Below are 19420 nucleotides of genomic sequence, written 5' to 3' on the forward strand. Positions count from 1 at the left end.
AAGCACTTTGAGAATGCTGCTTATTCAATTTTCTTTCCAGCAATCCATAAATTGCTTCCAAATCAAATTGCCCAGCAGTGCAATGTAACACAGACCAGGTCAAGTCTTAGCAATCATTTCTGGAATGAATTCAATTTAATCCTTGGGATATTGGGATATTACAACCCCATAATTAGATTATGCTACCTTGGTATGATACATAGCCTTTGTTCAGTAGGCCATGAAGAAACCTGACCATCATTATAAAAGTAGGGCCTGAGATATTTTTAGTCTCATCAGACCGTAATTTGCCTCACCTTTCCCAAAGTGTCCACCTCAGCCACAGTTCTCTCTGATTGGGCGATAAAGTCTCTGGCTGCTTCCAAAGTGTCGTTGACAGTGTCATGGTTCTCCATTAGCCTCTGCAACTTCACCTAGGATGCAGGGAAAGAAAGAGAGCACCATTTTTTTTTTTTTTTTTTTTTACCAGAGTCCAGTACTTCTTGGGGGGTTTGTTTGTTAGATATTCTTAACATGTCAAAATTCTAGGCCAGGGGTCGGCAACCTGCGGCTCTTTAGTCCTTATAGTGCGGCTCCGTGCGGTTTGGGAAAATAAATTAGAAGCATTTAGCTGAAGTGTATTTTATTTATGTTATTTTTTTTAACTTGTAGTTCTAAATTGGAAGATTATTGTGACATTGAAATATAAAAATAAAATTATATTTTATTATTTTTTCATTGATCAAAATAAGCGTCACACTCGCAGAAGTCGGTGTACCCACTGAAACGACATGCATTTATAGAGACTTTCAACCCCAGGTAGGCCAGTTATGGATCTTCGGATCCACATTATGTCAGCAGCTATTCTCAACCGTGAACTATGTTAAAAACAAACACCGCTCGCGCCTCACAGATGACAGCTTACAGTCCTGCGTAAAGATGAAAGTGACTTCATAAAGCCCCGAGTTGCAGACGCTGTGCGCAGAGGCTTAGGAGCAGAAGTCCCATTGTAAACATATCACGGCAGACCCGACGATGTTTCCATGAACATGCTTTTCACACACGATTGCTGTACGTATACAGCCGGCTGTAGCTTTTCAGCTCACAGCCCGACACATACCAACAACAGCATAGATAGCACAGACGTTAATGCGGCGAGGCGTGATTACGGGTGCCGCTCAGGTGCGTCTGCCTCCCCTGCAGCAGTGCTGCAGACCACGCCCCGCCACACACATTAACCTGGTAAAATACATATTTAGGCAGAATTTTGCAAAGATCTATTTTTCATTTTTTAGCAGCATAGTGCATTTTTTTCCAATTATTTCTTTAAAAGACAGATCAAGGCTTCAAAAGCCCAAAGGCGATATAAGGGTGGCGTTTCTGTTTGCTACATGGATCATTTTAGTTCAGGTTGGTGTCTGTCCTTTTGTTATGTTTCTTTAAGAGTTCAAAATGTGTTAATTACATAAATAAAATGTAATTTTCTCTGTAGCACTTCATGGATTTCATAAGCAACACACCTTAGTTGTTCACACAAAGCATCAAGGTAAAAAACAATATATACAGTGTTATCTTCATTTTAGATGTCAAAAAGTATTTGCGGCTCCCAGTGTTTTCTTTTGCGTGGAAACCGGGTCCAAATGGCTCTTTGTGTCTTAAAGGTTGCTGACCCGTGTTCTAGGCTTTCCTGCAGATTCTGAAGAAAACACTGCTAATAAGTGCCAATATGTGATTATCATTGAATAGGATTCTAAAGATTTTCCTGTTTAGTCCTGTTTAAAGACTAAACAAATGTTAAAGTGGTTATAGAGGTCAAAAATCAATGATATTCCCAAAGACTTTACGTCAAGTTTTGAGTCTGATGCATTTTTGAAATAACTGCTTTAAAAAGACTAAAGGGCTAAAACACTTCATCACTGGCTTTACTTTGGAAGCAATGTTAATCTTTCATATGCAGCGTAGAAGTATTCGTGTTTGCGTATATTTTTGTTGCAAGTAATTTTAAATGTCACATAGTTAATAGCTATACTATTTAATAAATAGTCTTATTTAGTGGAATCATAATATTTATGCTGTTCCATTCAAGCAGTATGTTAGGCATGTATGTTACAGATAATAGATTCAGCATCCACACCCCACTTTTAATTTGACTGCATGACTGAGTATTGTACAGGGATGAGATCATCTGATTGGCTGTGGTCAGCCAGCAGCATACAGCCACATACTGGTGTCGACCAGTCTGCTCAGGCTAGGTAGAGCCCTGGATTAGGAGAGGCTCTGTGTTTGGCTAGGAAGCTATTCATGGCAGACACCCTGATCATGGAGATCCCCACTCCTGATAACACGCATGCTCACAAGTAACCAAATGCAGAGTCCAACAGGAGCTGCTCTGCTGCATCCCTGGATTTCGATTATGACCAGATGTTTTTATGTCGACTAATTAAAATTTTGACTCTATTATAAAAACAAAAACTGTGCTATAGCTAGATAAAAAAATGTTTAAAGGTTATGTCCTTTGTTCTGACCAATTAAGCTTTAAAATTAATTTTAGGACTCATAGAAATCCCTCAGTATCTGGTCTGAAGAGGAGAGATATTGGGCCATTCCATCTCAAGTCAGCAAATCTTTACATTTTCTGCTCAACCGTCTCTAAATTGCCTAGAAGTTTTATGGAGTATTCACTAGTTAAAAAAAAAATTTGAGCATACACTTGCTAACTAACTTCACATTGCAAAAGGCAACTAGTGACAATGTCTGAATACATATGGTTATATTTCATAAAAATGCAAAAGAAAACTTTTAATATTTTTTTAACATGAAATTCTTAGTCACAAAAAGGAAGGAAATTATATTTTAAATCAACTTTCATGCTGGATTGAACAAACACAACAAGTTGTATTGTGGAAATATCTCTAGATAGTGTAATCCGAATAGAACAAAATTCTGGAATTTCCAAATGGTATTTTAACTATAACTATAACATAGTTTTGTTAATTATGTACATATTTTTTATTTTTATGACCTTTTCCTCTCCTACTATCCAACCTCTCAGGGCAGATGGCTGGCCTTCCCTGAGCCTGCTGGAGGTTTCTTCCTGTTAAAAGGGAGTTAAAAGGAACTTCCCAGATGTTTAAAAAAAACACCCCTGCTCTCGGTCTATTCAACATGTACATTATGTGCATCTTAGTGTTTTTGCAGAGAAGTGTTTTGTTTTTTTTCCCTCTTGGGATAAGACTTGGCTGGGTGCATCATGAGAAAGTCAGTCATGTTTGTGTGGGTAGGCTGTGAATATTATTGTGGGAAAAACACTTGCATTGCAATGTTGCTTTTTCCCCTGTGCAGGCCCCCTTCTAATGTAACTCCCACAGATGGTTTTAAGTTTCTGTTCTCATCACCTAAATACCACAGTAATAGAGTTCTCTGACATGACCGGCAAAGTACAACCAGATCTCCTTCTCTCTCTGCTCTTTTGCAACTGTGCATTTCGGACTAAGAACACGCTGTACTTCTGTCTTTAAATGCCAGGTACTAGTGTGAAAAATCACAACTCAACACTGTTTGAAGTATTCTGAGTTGAAAAAAGGAAGAAATAAGCCATTCTATAGAAGTAAAAACTAACAGAGAATCAAACATAGTGTAGATGGGAGAGGGAAGTAGGGCGCTGTAAGAGCTGAGGGGGGTCACGGGAAATTACCTCATGCCTCTGGAATTTGAGGACACTAGCTCGGTTCTTATTCTCCGCCTCGTGCACATTGCTGTCTGCTTTTGCAAGAAAGCCTTGAGCTTCTGACAGTCTGCCGGAAAAGCGGGACAAGACCTCTCGGACAGACGGGAGGCGGCTGTTTGTGATCATCAGCTTCTTTTCCAACTGCCGAATGCGGCCCAGCACTGCAAACATGACCAGAAACATTAGCTGAAATTTTATCACCACTGCTAACACTGTGACTCAGGGTGCTGTTTTTGTAGAACTTGTGAGTCTTTTCATCCACAGCAGTTATATTATAAATGGTAAATGGACTGATTCTTATCTAGCTCATTTTTACTCTGAGCACTCAAAGCGACCTGCTACATACATTTGTATGCATTATCTGATGCAGAAAATGTATTCTTTTAACCTTTTAACATCTACCAGGTCATGACTGAACCACTGAACCAGTCTTTTACATGCATGTTTGGCCTTACAGTTCTGCTGTGGTATGATTCCATTGGGCTATAGGGGGTAGGTATGAACCCAACCCGATACCTTAAAAGGTTGCCACCATTCAACTTGATGCTACCAGCCTGTTTTGCACATGTGCATGTTTACAAAAAATGTGCAGGCTTTGAATATCAAAATAATGTTCATATAATGTTGCATCTCCAACCCTTGCTCACTACAGTGTAATAGGGATATAGTGATGTAATCATGCGCAGGTGTTTGCTGTGTAACTGTTGTGTGTCTTACAGTCATGGGCCTCTGTGGACTCGCCAGTGGCGATTGGTTCTCCTGGAGAAAGGTCTATTTTCCTCATCAAAGCCACTATTTCCTCAGCGTCCGCTGAGCTCTTTCTCACCACCTCAGGATCCACTTCCTGCTGGATACTGTACACCTCCCAATCGTGGATCATCTCTGTATGAACGTGTAACATCAAAACCCAGTTAAGCTAGGTAAAATACATTTAGACATAGCACACAGTTTCACTATTTAATTCACCGGACACAGCAACAAAACAGGCTTTTGCGTTTGAGAGTTGTTTGATACCTTCAATGCGTATGTTTAGATCAGTCAGATTTATGCTGAGCTGTTCAGCGAGTGTGAAGGTCTCCAGTGTGTCATTATCCAACATGTTCCACAGAATGTTCACCACACTTTCCTGAAAAGCCACAAATAAAGAGATAAGTCAAAGCCTAAAATCAAACATTTTAATAAATGTAAATAAATGTAGCATCTTAAATGCTGTGACAGGTTATTATTTATAAAAGCATAAAAATATGCGTCGGGAAAGTATGACCTGCAAGTTGATATTGAGTAATATAATTTCTACATTATTGTAAGTGAAAAAATAGCTAGACTGCAGACACACAAACACTAGTTTTAAACATCTAAAGGTTTGATGGTGCTCACCGATTTCCCTAGCTCTCTGATGTCCAGTACCACAACATCTGTGGCCTCTTTCAGCTCCTCAGTCTGGGCCTGCATTACAGACGACTTGTTTCTCCAAACTCGATACCCACTCTGAAAGGAAGACAGGAGTGAAGTAGAAATAATGAAAACTCACTGCAGGAATTCATGCATCAGAATTTAAATAGCAGCATTTCTGTCTGTCTCTGTAGAAATGTCTTACATTCCACACATTTAAAGCTAAAAATGTAAAGGAAGCTACAACTATCATAGAGCTAACATTGTAATATGTTTGTGCAAAAATAAAGCCGAACTATCAGAATTAATTGGAAGGTAAACTATGAACAGAAACTGAATGTTGTGGGTGTAGTTGCTAATTCTTGCTAATTTGGTGCTATGCAAATTGTATTATTGTAGGGTCTTTACCTTACAATATTGTTGTGATGTGGCGATATATAAATGAAATTGATATTGAAAAGTCAAATCAAAGTTGTGAGGTCAAAAACCAAAACAATGAGCTTAAACAGTGATGCTACTGAAGCTAAAATGCTTCATACATTTGTGCGGCAACTGTCAAGCTACATGACAATTCTTAGATTCATCAGTATGAGCAATGTACCTCCCAGCACACATAAACTTTTGCACATTATATGTATAAAAAGGTTTTACTAGTGCAGTTTCATTTTACCTTTATAGCAGTAATACATATAAATGTGCATGTACCTGCAGTTGATGAGCAGTATAGTTGTAGTATTTCACTCTATCGTTAGCAGCAGCACCTGTGGTAATGTTCAACACTCCAACTTTTAGCTGGTCCAGTGTCTTATTGGAGTGCTCCATGTCTTTAATCAGATGCCAGATACACTGATCACAAGCTAAAGTCAGGAAAAAGAACGAAAAACCCAACTTGGATCAGAGCTGTTCACATAATTTTCCTTTAGTTAGTGAATTTCTGCCGCTGTTGTTTGTTGCACTTACTGATGTTGCACAGGTTGACCGTTGAAGACTCTGCCAGGCATCCTCCTGTATGCATATCACAGAAGCCACTCTCACAGTCACACTCTATTAAAAAACCCCAACAAAAACAGACACTTCATTCAGTTTAAAATTTTCACCAGCTGGAAACAAGACATTAAAATCTGCAGATGTTCACTTGGCTTGAGGCCTGCACATCTGTCTTGTGGTTTCTTTAGTGTGTGACTCCTTATTTAAGCAGCTGTGTATGTATATAGATTTGGAATTGGGCGTTGATGTCATCCAACTCTCACAGTGATAGTCACTGGCCACAGAGACTATCAAAGCTTCCAGCAGATGTTCCTCTGACATCATTAACACCCGAGGTCAAAAGTAAGAAAGTAAAACACTTACTGTTACTGTCTCTGCATTGAATCTCGGACGTCTGTGCTTTACTTTACTTTGGATTCCTTACTTTTTCCGAAAAGCCTAATTACTATTAGGTTTAAGACATTTGAGGGGAATACATAAAAGACATTTCTATTATTATGTCCAGCACCTACACAACAGATTAAAAAGGCAGAAAAAACACATCTAATTAATGATGTCAGTCCCCTCTCACATGGGATCAGGTCCCAGTGTAGACTTTTAATTAGCCTTTTAAAATTGAAACCGGCCACAGCAGTTGGGTCTGGTTCTACCGAAGGTTTTTTGTTAAAAGGGAGTTTTTCCTTGAGCGTCGAGGTGGCTGTTGAAAAGTAAAACTGAAAAACGCAACGCTCTTAACAGCTCAGCAATATCAAAAAATGTGAAAAGTTTATATTCAGTTAAATTGGTATTTTTTAAAAATATTATTATATTTCAAATTTTTACCAGAGTGTTTTTAAAAACAATTTTTATTTCTACTTAAGCGAAGAATTTGTACTTTTACCACATCCAATGAACATTAAAACAACAGTGGGTGTGGGAACATGAGCGTTCAGTGCAGTCTTTTCCTCTGGGAATCTACACTGAATGTTTTTAACAAATGCTGATTATGTCAAGTTATCTGCCCTACTGTGTACAGGCAGATAACTTACTCTGGCAGCCAGAGGGGCTATAATTCCAGTATCCTGGGAGACAGCGCTCGCAGTAACGTCCTCCAGCCCCCGGGCGACATGGACAGCTGTGGGTGAGAGGATGGCAGGTGGACCGGAGGGAAGCTGGCCCACAGTCGCACCTCCGGCAGCCCTGACAGCTGGAGAAACCCGAGTAGCCTTCCTAGATTACAAGAGTGAAAAACAGTGTTGGACTCCAGTTATTGGGCTCTTCCAGTTCATTTTGAAGCAGGCTCTGTGCATAATATAAGAGATAAATGCTGTGCTCTGATGTCATTGTAAGGGTCAAAATACAGTTCGCAGTAACTACTGTAGATCTTAGAAAAAAAATGTAGGCAAATCATTCAGCTGTAACTGCTTCCATCTTTTTTATGTTCTCACTTGAGAGTTCAGCTGCTTTCATCTGCAGCTTTCATGCTTCATGTAACAGTTGCCATGTTTTCAGTACTTTTCCCTTAACCTCACAATGACCCTTGCAGACATTTCGTAACTGCAGCTTTTTGTGTTTTTGCTTGAACTCATGCATCGACTTCATCTTTTCATCGACACACGCATACATAAATTCACAAAAAATAAACTAGACCTATTTTGGCTTTTATATTGCCTTTTTCTTCTAAAGAATCTTAGCTTATTTATTATATGTTTGAACTGCCTTCTTGAGTCTGCTCCTCGTATGTTCTATGAAGTTTTATCCTGGGCAGTGGCTGAGTGATGTAAGGCTGGTCCTGCCCTGTAACCACTCCATCCCAGTCTCATAACAGAATATGGAATAGTCGGAAAAGGGCTTTCTGTTTGTCTGGGAGGATCAATTTATAACTTGTCTATTTTGACAGAAAGTTTGTTTGATGTCAGAGAAAGTTGGAAGGTGTTACAATGGTAGCCAAGCCAAACCACGATCTTTTATTATTATTCTTACCTAACCGAGGAACTTGCCTAAGCCTAGTTGTCAGTGCCTAATTGTACACAAAGGGACATTTTTTATTAATAAAGAAGAAATAAGAGTTGCAATAAAGAAGCTCACGTGCTGTGTCTCACCTCACACTGGTCGCACAGCCGTCCAGTGACTCCCGGCTTGCAGTGACACACTCCTGTCCTGTCATCGCATGAAGAGGTGCCACATTTGTCACACTCGCACTCTAGAAAAGACATGGGATGTATGGAGTGATGAGAACACCAGAGGTCAAATTATGTCACGAGTATGGTGGAAAGGGTTATTTTTGGACTTGCAGGGCCTCTAAAGGCATACGATAATCCTTGATATGGAATTGAGACCATGTGTCTTTGCAACAGAGCAACTTCAAGGTTGTGTGGGGCTAAAAACTACACTTTTGTCACCTTTTGTCATCTCTTTTAAGCAGCTAAGGTTAAACTGAGTAAATAAGTTGTACAAAATAGTCCTCCTGTGAAGTACTCTATGGCGACTTCAGGACAGTGTGACACAATAGTGCAGGTCAGTGTGTGCAGTCTGCAATGAGCTGCTGGAATGCCTGACTACTGTCACTGAGTTTATGACAAGAATGTTGAACAGCCAGCCAGAACAACTGCATCAACAAACTTCATTAATCTCCCATCATTACATTACACACCCATCTATGCGACTGGCTTAAGATACACAAATTACATTGTTGGGGTATCGTGTGAGAACTGCCATAAAACATTGAGGAACAATGCTTTCATGCATCAAACATTAGCTATCCCATAGGAAATACCCCCCAAAGTATGGGTATTCACCCATTATCCCCACCTCTGCAGTCCTTGGCACTGATGGCATCGCCATAGAACCCTGGGGTGCACCTCTCACAGTTGGCACCGGCAGTGTTTCCCCAGCAGTGCTGGCAGTGGCCCGTCACATTGTGACACTCGTTGAAAATCAGGTTGGGGTCAGTGTTACCATTGCAGTCGCACCTCTTACAGGAACTACCAGTCGTCATTGGGCTGCCATAGTAACCGGGAGCACACCTGGATGGAAGAAACTGCAGATGACTGAGAGCCTCACTGTCTAACACAGTAAAGTAAAATCTACTTTTGGAAAATCTTTTTGACCTTTGTTACAAGACAAGCAAAGCTAATGATTGTTGTAGCTTTATGCCTAAATTGGACATTATTCAGTTTTAAATGTTAACACATAACTAAAAGCTCAGCACGATCTGATATCCTCGTGTTGGTGTTGTTCCCAGATCATCATACTAAATGTTGTTCCAGGATCAACATTGCAAGTGACCAATCAGAATGTTGTGACGTCATACTTTTGCAACTTCGGGAAAAACCGGCGTAAAACAAAAAACTGTACTTAAGCTGCGAGAAACCGCCTCTGTCCGCCGATCAACGGATCCTGACCCTAACCCTAACACTAACAGTAACCCTTTAATAAACAGTAAGCAGAATTGATATTGTCCTTGCAACATTGGAATTTCATAAATGCACGAATGGCTTGGTGCGCAAAGGAATAACGTCACAACAATGTGATTGGTCACTTGCAATGTTGAACCTGGAACAACATTTTCATGATGGTCTGGGAACAACACCAACACGAGGATATCAGATCATCCAAAAGCTCATGACTTTCTTCCTCGTTGTTTAAAAAAAACAAAACAAACAAAGCTAAGGCTGCTCTCATGAACCAGTTAGAAGTGATCCGTAAGCTTTAGCAAATTACTAGCAAAATCTATTCATCTTGGGTGTGAGCATAAGTCCTATGCATATAAATGACAGTGTATGTGATGTTGCACTTTACAGAGATCTCATGTTTTCATAAATGTTGTGGTGTTTAAAAGTTTTGTACTATATATGGCAGTTGGAGTTAGATGCTGTATAGATATTGTGGCCATTCCAATATTAAGTAAGTAAGATAAAATAAGTGTGAATGTTGTGAACCTAAATATATTTTATGTGTTTCATTGACATGAAACTCTGCTCAGTCTGTAACGTGTACCTTTTTATTGAATGCGCAGGTAATGCAGTTATGTTATAATTGATTTACATAATTTACTGATTGCTTGTTCAAGGCCTTCTCAGCACAGACCTCTCACAGTAATTTCCAGAGTAGCCCTCTTGGCACTTGCACCGTGGAGTGGCACCTCCTTTGTCACAGTGCACTGCAAAGCTGGGCGGACACACAGAAGAAAATATTTTTGAGATGTCTGTCAGTCTTGTGGCAACACAAGCAACAGCAGAGCAGCTTACTTATTGGATGGGATGGGGAGGGGGCAGGCACATGGTTGGCAGGTGTGGCGTCCACCCAGGCCAGGAGTCAGAATGTAGCCATCTTCACACATTTCACAGAAATCACCCATGCTGTGGTATTTGCAGTTCTGCGAGAGGAAATATTATGTTTACGACAACATTTGTGTACCCGGGCACCTTACTGAGTGAAAGGCAGTCAACTTACTATACAGATGCCAGTGATGTCTTCACAGTAGTCAGCATGCCCCTTGCAGTTACATGGCAGGCATTCGCTTTGCTCACTGAGGAAAAATCCCCTGCCACACACCTGCAGTGGGAACAGAAATGTCAGTTTTCTGTAAAGTAAAAATTTGTAGAAAACTCTAGTTGGGTTAAGTAGACACACTAACTGCAGGTAAGAGCTGAGGAACTCTCAAAGTTAAGTTGATTGGTTGTTTAAACTTGTGTTTAAACAACATCCTCAGGCCATGAAAAGTGGAATAACAATGCTAAAACTGTGGTTCCTTTACTGGAAGTTTAAGACTTTGACTGGTGGATCTTGGCAAAGGCAAATGTGGCTGGGAGCTGCCCTTTAGGCTTCTCCTTGAGTCACTGTACTTGGAGCATTTATAATGGAATTATCTGACAAACAGTTTGTGGTACAGCAGCTACAGGAAGTTTGTGCTTCAGTTTTGATGAATAAAATTTGAATATATATATATAGTCGCCTCCAGCTCCAAAAAAACAAACGAAAATATAACATGACAGAAAATAAAATACTAACATTGAAGCCAAGTGTAAAAACAGTGTGTGAAACATCAGCGGTTAAGTCCATCTGTTAGTCTATTGTCAGGGTAAAGCAAAACTTAATACAAGTGAATCTGCCACATAACTAAGTTTTATACCGGGACTCAGTTATATGGTAAACTGATGTATATGTCATGTGCCACGTGCAATATTCATTCATTAAATGCAAAATGTTGACTGATAGTAGTGATAGAGGGAGAATGTTCGGGTGCATTTTCTTCAGGGACTGAGCTCTGACCTTAGCATTTAGCGTTGGGGCTAGGACTGATGTCATCGCTAATGATGACTGCACAAAACTGATTAGGGTTAGAGTTAAGTTTACAAATAGACCACAATAAGAGACTTGATTTGAAATGTAACATCTCTCAGTTTCTTAAACTATGCTGCTTTAGCATGTGGCTAAAATGCAGCTTAACTTTAATCACCAAGAAGCTGCTTGATGTTCAGTTCCATTAAAATATTATAGAACCAAATACAGATAAATATCGCTAACATATCCTGTGCTATCTATCAACATATAAGAATGCTATTGACCCAGGGTTCTCAGTCATGGCTCTCACTTTCTGGGCATTTGAATCGATGGTTGATAATTTAGCAGTTTCAACACACAACACGATAAAAGTACAGCATCCTGACATTTTACAGAACATCAGTCCAAACACTACATCCTGTCTGATGTTTGTTCACCAGACTTTCTGACGACAATGTGATGCAAGAGTTCAGAGGCGTCACGCACACACTCAGCCCTCTGAATATCTTTGATTTTCTGAAGCAGCACCATTCAGTGAGGTGTACAGTAGCACTTTGTTTGCAGTAGTCTGCAAGACCACCATAGTTTGATCTCCTTGTTCCACTTACTCTGCTGGACATTGATGCTTTGCATTCAGAATAACCAGACGATGGAACATTCCAAAGACATACAGTAGTGTATACCCACATGTGATTCATACTCTCCTTTGATTTATTCACAGATGGGCTGCGACACAAAGACGTTATTATGTTGCAAGCTGATGTGAAACATCCTGCAAACAGGAGCTCTTATTATTCTTGCTGATCCATTTCCTGTAGGCTTCCCTGAGTCTACAGGAAAAGCATCCACAGAGACATCTATTATTATCACGTAAACACTTATGTGTAAACCTTCCATGTATACACATACTCCTATTAAATGTGGCAATGGGATCAGTGCTCAAAGGAAAAAAAAAAAAATAGCCCCAAATGTTAGTTTAAGCTATTAGAACTAATGAGCCTAAAGTTTATGGGAAAACCACAAAGATCCCAATTATCTATCATTTGTAAAAGCACATTAAAGTCTTCTGAAATAGTTCAGACCTATTAACTGTGTGACAGTCTGTGATGGGTCAAACAGCTGCAGTTCATATACACAGGGGAATAGAGGAAGGGGGCTGAGGGCCGAAGAGCAGATGGTATACTGCTAGGACTTGGACATCTTTAGACTTGAATGTTAGGGACTATGTCTTTTTACAAGAGAGCCTAAACAGAAGAACAAACAGTTACATTATACATTATGTTTATCTGGCCATAAACAGAAAGACAGAAGAGAAATGCAAATCACATTCATACTTAAAACAGATTTCTTACAGTTGATATGAATACAAATCATCAATATCAAGTGATTTTTGTCAGTTCAATTTCTTCGCCATGATAATCTGACATTTCCCCAAGAAGTACAAAACAGTGGTAACCAGATAGCTTAGGTCAGCATAAAGACTGAAGTAGATTAAACTGATAACCAAACTTCCCTCTCCGCACAACCTCATGCAGCTTGTCTGGGGAAATGCTGAAGCACACCCAGGGTAGCTGATAGACGTGATCTCTCCAGCATGCCATGGGTCTGCTCTTCCTTTTGGTAGGACATGCCTGGAATACCTCACTCAGGAGGCATCCTAATCTGATGCCTGAACCACCTCATCTGACTCTTGTCAGTCTATCTTGAGAATCACCAAACTCAGCCAATTTCTAAGGCAGAGACCAGCCAAGCTTCAGAGAAAGCTAATTTCTATTGTGTCTGCAACCTTATTCTTCCAGTCACTACCCAAAGCTTGTGACCATAGGTTATGGTGGGGAAGTAAATCAACCGGTAAATCGACAGCTTTGCTTTTACAGCTCAGCTCTCTTTTCACCATTACTGACTTGTGCAGCATCTGCATCACTGCTGACATGGCCAAATCTCCCCTTGTTCCTGAATAAGACTGCAAGGCACTCTTTGAATAGCCACTTCTCCCTGACCAGGGTGGGCCCTCCACCGTTTTCCGTCCTGCTGCTTCACACTCAGCACCACCTGATGAAGCTAATAGAAGAACATCATCTGCATAAAGCCAAGATGAAGCCACTGAGGGATGAAACGTTTCTCCCTTTAAAAAACGCTACGTCCAGATGAACAGAATAAACTTTTTGGGATTTCTGCCACTTGGTTAAGTGTAGAAATTCGGACCATAACAATTACGAACAGAATTGGTGACAAACAGTTTAGATCAATCTTACAACTTTACTCTCAGCAAAATATTTGGGTGTATTTTAGGTGAATATTGCTTTTGACTACAGTTTCAACATACTTTGATTTGTAAGAAAGCTTATGTTGCTCAAACAAACTTAAAAAGAAATCTATAGCCTCACAGCCACTTCTTTAAAAAAAAAAAAAAAAATGAAAGAGGGTAAATGAGCCACATTTAAAACAAGCATAATTTCAGAAACTACATCTTTCAAATAAAGTCTGCGGCCTCACAGTGTTTGTGTTATTAGATTTCCCTTTGATTATGCCAAATAGAAATAGATTTGATAGCCTTGATAGAAACTTAAACCTGAAAAAAACACCCCTTAAACCTGAAAGCATTAATAACATTCACAAACATCTGAAGCTCTCTGCCAGCTGTGAGCACGCTTAGTAATGTGAACAATCTCTGTGGCCCTCCTACACTGGGAGGGCAGGACAAAGCTTACATTCAGCATATTATATAACCTCGATTTGTTTTTTAACTGAAGATAACTTTTCCAATGATTCACTCTCTCTGACATTTAGGTATTTATCAGTATCTGTGTGTTGACCTAGGCTCTGAGGATGGACCATAAGGCAGGTATCACACGCAAAAAACAATTTATGGCTCCACAGATTAGCTCACCTAAAATCAACACCCTGTCCCATAATATAGGTTGAAATTTGTACAGCCATGTGTGTACACGGAGCTCTTATTGTGGATGTGTTGCTTATAATATATGTACTTCTGCCTGCTTTTTGAGATTTTCCTAGCACAAGGGCACTATAAGTGGATTAAATGTTAATGCTTGAGGGTTGAATGTCATTTCCGCTTTGCCTCCCAAATGGAGTTATCTGCTGTACTTAGACTGACCTTGAAGGGATGGTCAGACGGTGGATTTAGTCATTGTAACTCTTCTGAACATCCGGATATACCCTGGGTCATGAGAATCTCATCCCGACTATAAGTGACTTTGCTCATACAGATCTCATATTTATTATCACAATGTTAAGTTATAGTTAATAAATATCCCTATTTGCTTAAAGTGCTAGATTTATCTCTAACTATAAATTTATATTATGTTAAGAATGTGTTGCAAGCACTACCAAGGCACCACAAAAACTTAATTTTTGCAGTGATTTGCAGTATTATACAATAGTCTTGAACCACCCACCGATTACTTTTTTATACTTGTGATGTTTTAAAACATGCATATATTTTTTGGAATTACAGTACAGAATGTAAAAACAGCGTTTGTCCAATTCCAACGAGCTTGAAAATCAGTATTTGGTATAATCAGCTTTTTTCTTAAATAAAGTCTGAACCCTCTTTGACAGGTTTCCTTGTAATTTCTTTTACCAGTCTTTTCTGATTTCATAATTCCATCAATTTTGACAAGTCTTCCAACACCACTGGCTGAAATACAGCCCCAAACTATGATAGGGCCTTGAACGTGTTTTAAAGATGGCTGAAGACACACATCTTTTGCACATACTGATGATGATATGAGCATAAAATTTTACATTTGGATTCACCACTAGATAAAACCTGTCACTGCCTTTTCTCACTGGCATATTTAAGCCTTTTTCTCCCTGTTTCTATTCCTGAAGAATGACTTCACGACAAGTACTCTTTCACTGAGACCATCTCTGATGAGACTCCAGCAAAGTCCAGTTTCCTCTCTACTGTCCTGTGTCAGACCTTTGCTATATTTTTTTTCTGTTGTTTAGACAAGAAAAGCAAAGCTCAGCAAGGTCCGTAAACACTGCCCTTAACCATAACCACTTTCGAGGTCTAGTAGCTGCACAAGACAATGCAGTCATTGTACTTACATCAGGCACTGGGTCATCATAAACAGAACAGCCTATAATGAAGATACATAAATGGACTTTTAGAAGTCCGTCAAAGATTTGAGTACTTGTGGGTTCGGAGCAAACTTTGATTTCGGGATCTAATAGCAAGTTATTCTTTGAACACTGAAGGAAAGAAACACATCTTTGACTGCTTTGCTAGAAGACCAGCTGTTGTCTGCACTCACAAACAAACACCGGCCTGAGTCGTATTATAACATAAAGAAGAAGAAAGAAGACCAGTGTTGTGCCGTATGATCATGCCAGGGTTTTTATATTATGTGAAAATGCACATGCAACAACCTCAGACTTTCACATTATCACATTATTTATCTCCATGCATCTTTCCCCACGGTCTAAGTTTATTATGATCGTAAATTCAATACTTTTAAGTTAAGCGTGTGAGCTTACAAGTATTAAAGCTATTGCCAATGGAACTGTAGAGTGTGTGCCAGTAGTCATTAATGGCTTCCATGCCCTTACTGCATATTGTGCCCCCTCCCCGTGCTGTTGCTCAACATTTTGTAGCTGCTTTCCATTAGAGAACTGTCAGGGAGGGGCAGGAGGAGCAGGCTGTGCCTGAATCACATACAGTAACTCAAAGCCTATCAGAGTTGTTGTCTTGGGGTACCTCTGATGGTATAAACACACATGCGAACCCACTGCAAGACCACTGTGAAGTTTCTGTATCCTCAGAGAGCTTTGCAAAGAACCCAAACTCCCAAGACATCATTTCCAGCTTCCCAAAAGCCTGTGTACTCAATCATAACTCATAGAAAGTCAGAAACTGATAACACTCACAGTATACAAGCCAAAAAGAAGGAAAACCAAATGTGTCTTACTTTGAGAACTGACTGCTGTTGTTCCCCAGAAGTTATTCTTGCAATCGATAAGAAGATGCAGAGAAAGCAGAAGGGCAGAGATTTTGCTGCCATATTTGTATTTGCCCACTGATCCTCCGTTTAAGTCTCAATCAGTGTCCACTGGCTGTAGGGAAGTCCCTGGGCAGCTCCTTATGATCGGCTGCACCCTCTGGCTTCGCTTTTCCACAGCTTGCGATGTCCAGATCCACCACTGCCCCTTATCCCGGCCCTAGCTTGTGTTGACTGCTTCCCTTCCTCCCTCTCCCTCTCTCTCTCTCTCTCTCTCTCTCTCTCTCTCTCTCTCCCTCCCTGCCCCGATTCCTCTCCCCTAGTGGACCTGCCTCTCCCCTGAGCCTGTGCCTAAATCACATACAGATGGGAAGACTGGAAACCGAGACAAACAGTGAGAGAGACAGAACAGCAGAGGGAGCGGGAAATGAGCCACAGAGGGTTTGTGTCTGCTGAGCACGCTAGGCCATCCAAACTGTTCAACCCCCAACTCAACTGTCAGAGTCAGACTGAGTGTTAAACCCTTGTCTCCATTTGCAGGACTTTGGCACCCTTTTCACCTTCAACACGGGATCCCTCCTTCTGTTGTTTCCCCCTCCCCTTCCCCTTCCCCTCTGGTCAGCCAGGGTGGGCAGAGGGTCTAAAGCTTCAACACTCACTCTGCGCTCAGCAGGCCGAAAAGAAAAAGCTGCTGTGATTTTCTGGCCCATCTTCTCTTCACAGTCCCAGACATGAGCCTTCTCTATGTTTTGCAAGGTTCGATCATCAAAAGCTGCAAAGTTTGCAGACACAGTGTGAGTCTGTTAACAGGAAGAGACTTAGCATGACACTTCCAGCACAAAGAAGGCATTGTCAGAGTCTGAGGAAGGTATTTTTAGATTCAGATTCAAACCGATGGGTAGGTATAACTCATGACTCTGCGAGTCACACTGGTCCCAAGACAGACTTTTTTTTTTAACACCACAAAGATCGTGTTGTAGGCAGTTCCAAATATGTCCCATTATGCACCATGTCTCAAGTAACCAATAAACACTAGTTATGTTTGGCAGTGATGCATTAAAACAACAGCATTAAGAGGCTTGTTAGGCCAGGCTAGGTTTACCCCTTTGAACAGAAAATTGACATAAAATCGGAATTCTTTTCACTCCTACAGTATTTTAAGTATTACAGTTATTTCACATGATCCATATCCAGTCTGTCTTTGTCTTGTCTCTGTGTTCTGTCTTCAGCGTCTCTCCTTAGTGTCTGTGTGCTTTCCCTGTCTTGTCTAGATGATACATTTGTAGTCCTGGTCCATGTGTTGTTTCCTTCCTGTTCCCACATTCATCCCTCTGTGTGTTTTCCCTTTATTTTGACATTCCCTTGTCTCCCATGCGTCATGTTCCATCAGTTAGATTATCCATATTCCCTGGATGTGTCATCTGCTCTGATTACCTCTTGTGTATATGTTGACTGAGTCTTTTGCTATTCTTTGTCATGTTGTCATGTCTTCCCTCTCGCTGTGTGGTCTAGTTCTTAGTTCTAGTCATGCCTTGGTTTTGTGTTGCATTGTTGCATCTTGTTCTAGGGTTGTGTAGTTCAGCAATAAAGCTGAAGTTCTATTCAATTCAATTCAATTCAATTTTATTTATATAGCGCCAAATCACAACAAAAGTCGCCTCAAGGCGCTTCATAGATACAGAGAAAAACCCAACAATCATATGACCCCCTATGAGCAAGCACTTTGGCGACAGTGGGAAGGAAAAACTCCCTTTTAACAGGAAGAAACCTCCGGCAGAACCAGGCTCAGGGAGGGGCGGCCATCTGCTGCGACCGGTTGGGGTGAGAGAAGGAAGACAGGATAAAGACATGCTGTGGAAGAGAGACAGAGGTTAATAACAGATATGATTCAATGCAGAGAGGTCTATTAATACATAGTGAGTGAGAAAGGTGACTGGAAAGGAAAAACTCAATGCATCATGGGAATCCCCCGGCAGCCTACATCTATTGCAGCATAACAAAGGGAGGATTCAGGGTCACCTGGTCCAGCCCTAACTATATGCTTTAGAAAAAAGGAAAGTTTTAAGCCTAATCTTAAAAGTAGAGATAGTGTCTGTTTCCCGAATCCAAACTGGAAGCTGGTTCCACAGAAGAGGGGCCTGAAAACTGAAGGCTCTCCCTCCCATTCTACTTTTAAATACTCTAGGAACAACAAGTAGGCCTGCAGAGCGAGAGCGGAGCGCTCTAATAGGGTGATATGGTACTACAAGGTCATTAAGATCTGAATCACTTTTTTTTGCCTAGCATTGTGTTACCTGCCTGAAAAAGCAGTGATGCCATATCAGAGTTAATTGCTGCCTTAAGAATAAATGTGTACTTAAGTGAGGACTTTCTGAATGCAATTTCAGCCTTCATAAAACTTCTATGAAAAGTAAATAGCCTTGAACTGCACTAACAACCAGGAGGCTGAAGTTAATGTTACTTCATCCACATTCTGTTTATTTCACCAGCTCACTAAGAGGGTGGAGGCTCTCTCTCCATGTTTGGTCGGCTTCACATTGGTATTCTCAGCACAGCCACAGTATAAACACCAACGATCACTCATGGGCCAGGGTCATAGGCAGTGATAGGGGAGGTTTTCACAGCAGCAGCACTGCATTCTTAACTTCTCCACAAAGCAACGACGTTGTCCCTTTGGGTGGTCTTCTCTGCCAACCTATTCAGCTAAGGCTATTCATGTAATCAAAGGCCACTGCTGGGTCTGGCAGCCAAGGGATACAGTGTGCGTGGCACAGTGTATAACACAGAGTAACACCGCTCTCTGAGCCAAAACCAACAGGGAGAAATCCATCTGCACTGCTTTGACTTAATATAATCGGTAAAGCTTTGCCACAACCACAGGGAGTTACTGACAGCAAACACATGTATTTCTGATGTCTGTCCTGCAGTACAGCAATTCTAATAATTACAAATGAGATCTTGTGAACTATTTTGGCTGTACATAAAACCATTGCAAATGGTTTACAAACAAACCCTTATGTTTGAGCAGTTTGAGCATTCATCACAATTTCTCTAACTGACTTCCTGCAAAGTTACATTTGAGTAACTTCTTTCCCCTCCCAAA

At 40.5% G+C, this 19420-nt stretch overlaps 1 protein-coding gene across 1 annotated transcript in view; it reads right to left on the bottom strand.

Annotated features, from left to right (window-relative positions):
• lama4 (laminin, alpha 4) overlaps positions 1–16560 on the bottom strand; it is a 32776-nt gene extending 16216 nt beyond the window's left edge. The window contains exons 1-14 of the mRNA XM_086262887.1: positions 16288–16560; positions 10520–10621; positions 10315–10442; positions 10154–10234; positions 8876–9090; positions 8167–8267; positions 7114–7294; positions 6059–6142; positions 5804–5955; positions 5084–5194; positions 4721–4832; positions 4424–4588; positions 3674–3867; positions 297–413 (exon numbers count right to left, since the gene is read on the bottom strand). Coding sequence (XP_086119013.1) covers positions 297–413; positions 3674–3867; positions 4424–4588; positions 4721–4832; positions 5084–5194; positions 5804–5955; positions 6059–6142; positions 7114–7294; positions 8167–8267; positions 8876–9090; positions 10154–10234; positions 10315–10442; positions 10520–10621; positions 16288–16380 — 1836 coding nt within the window. The 5' untranslated portion in view covers positions 16381–16560. The remainder of the gene's footprint in view (positions 1–296; positions 414–3673; positions 3868–4423; positions 4589–4720; positions 4833–5083; positions 5195–5803; positions 5956–6058; positions 6143–7113; positions 7295–8166; positions 8268–8875; positions 9091–10153; positions 10235–10314; positions 10443–10519; positions 10622–16287) is intronic.
• Positions 16561–19420: the final 2860 nt, after the last annotated feature.

Source organism: Aulonocara sp. 'chitande type north' Nkhata Bay, linkage group LG15, assembly GCF_057382095.1.
Source record: "Aulonocara sp. 'chitande type north' Nkhata Bay isolate Kocher_YH1m ecotype deep benthic linkage group LG15, A_spYH_male_GT1.1, whole genome shotgun sequence".
Classification (NCBI taxonomy): domain Eukaryota; kingdom Metazoa; phylum Chordata; class Actinopteri; order Cichliformes; family Cichlidae; genus Aulonocara; species Aulonocara sp. 'chitande type north' Nkhata Bay.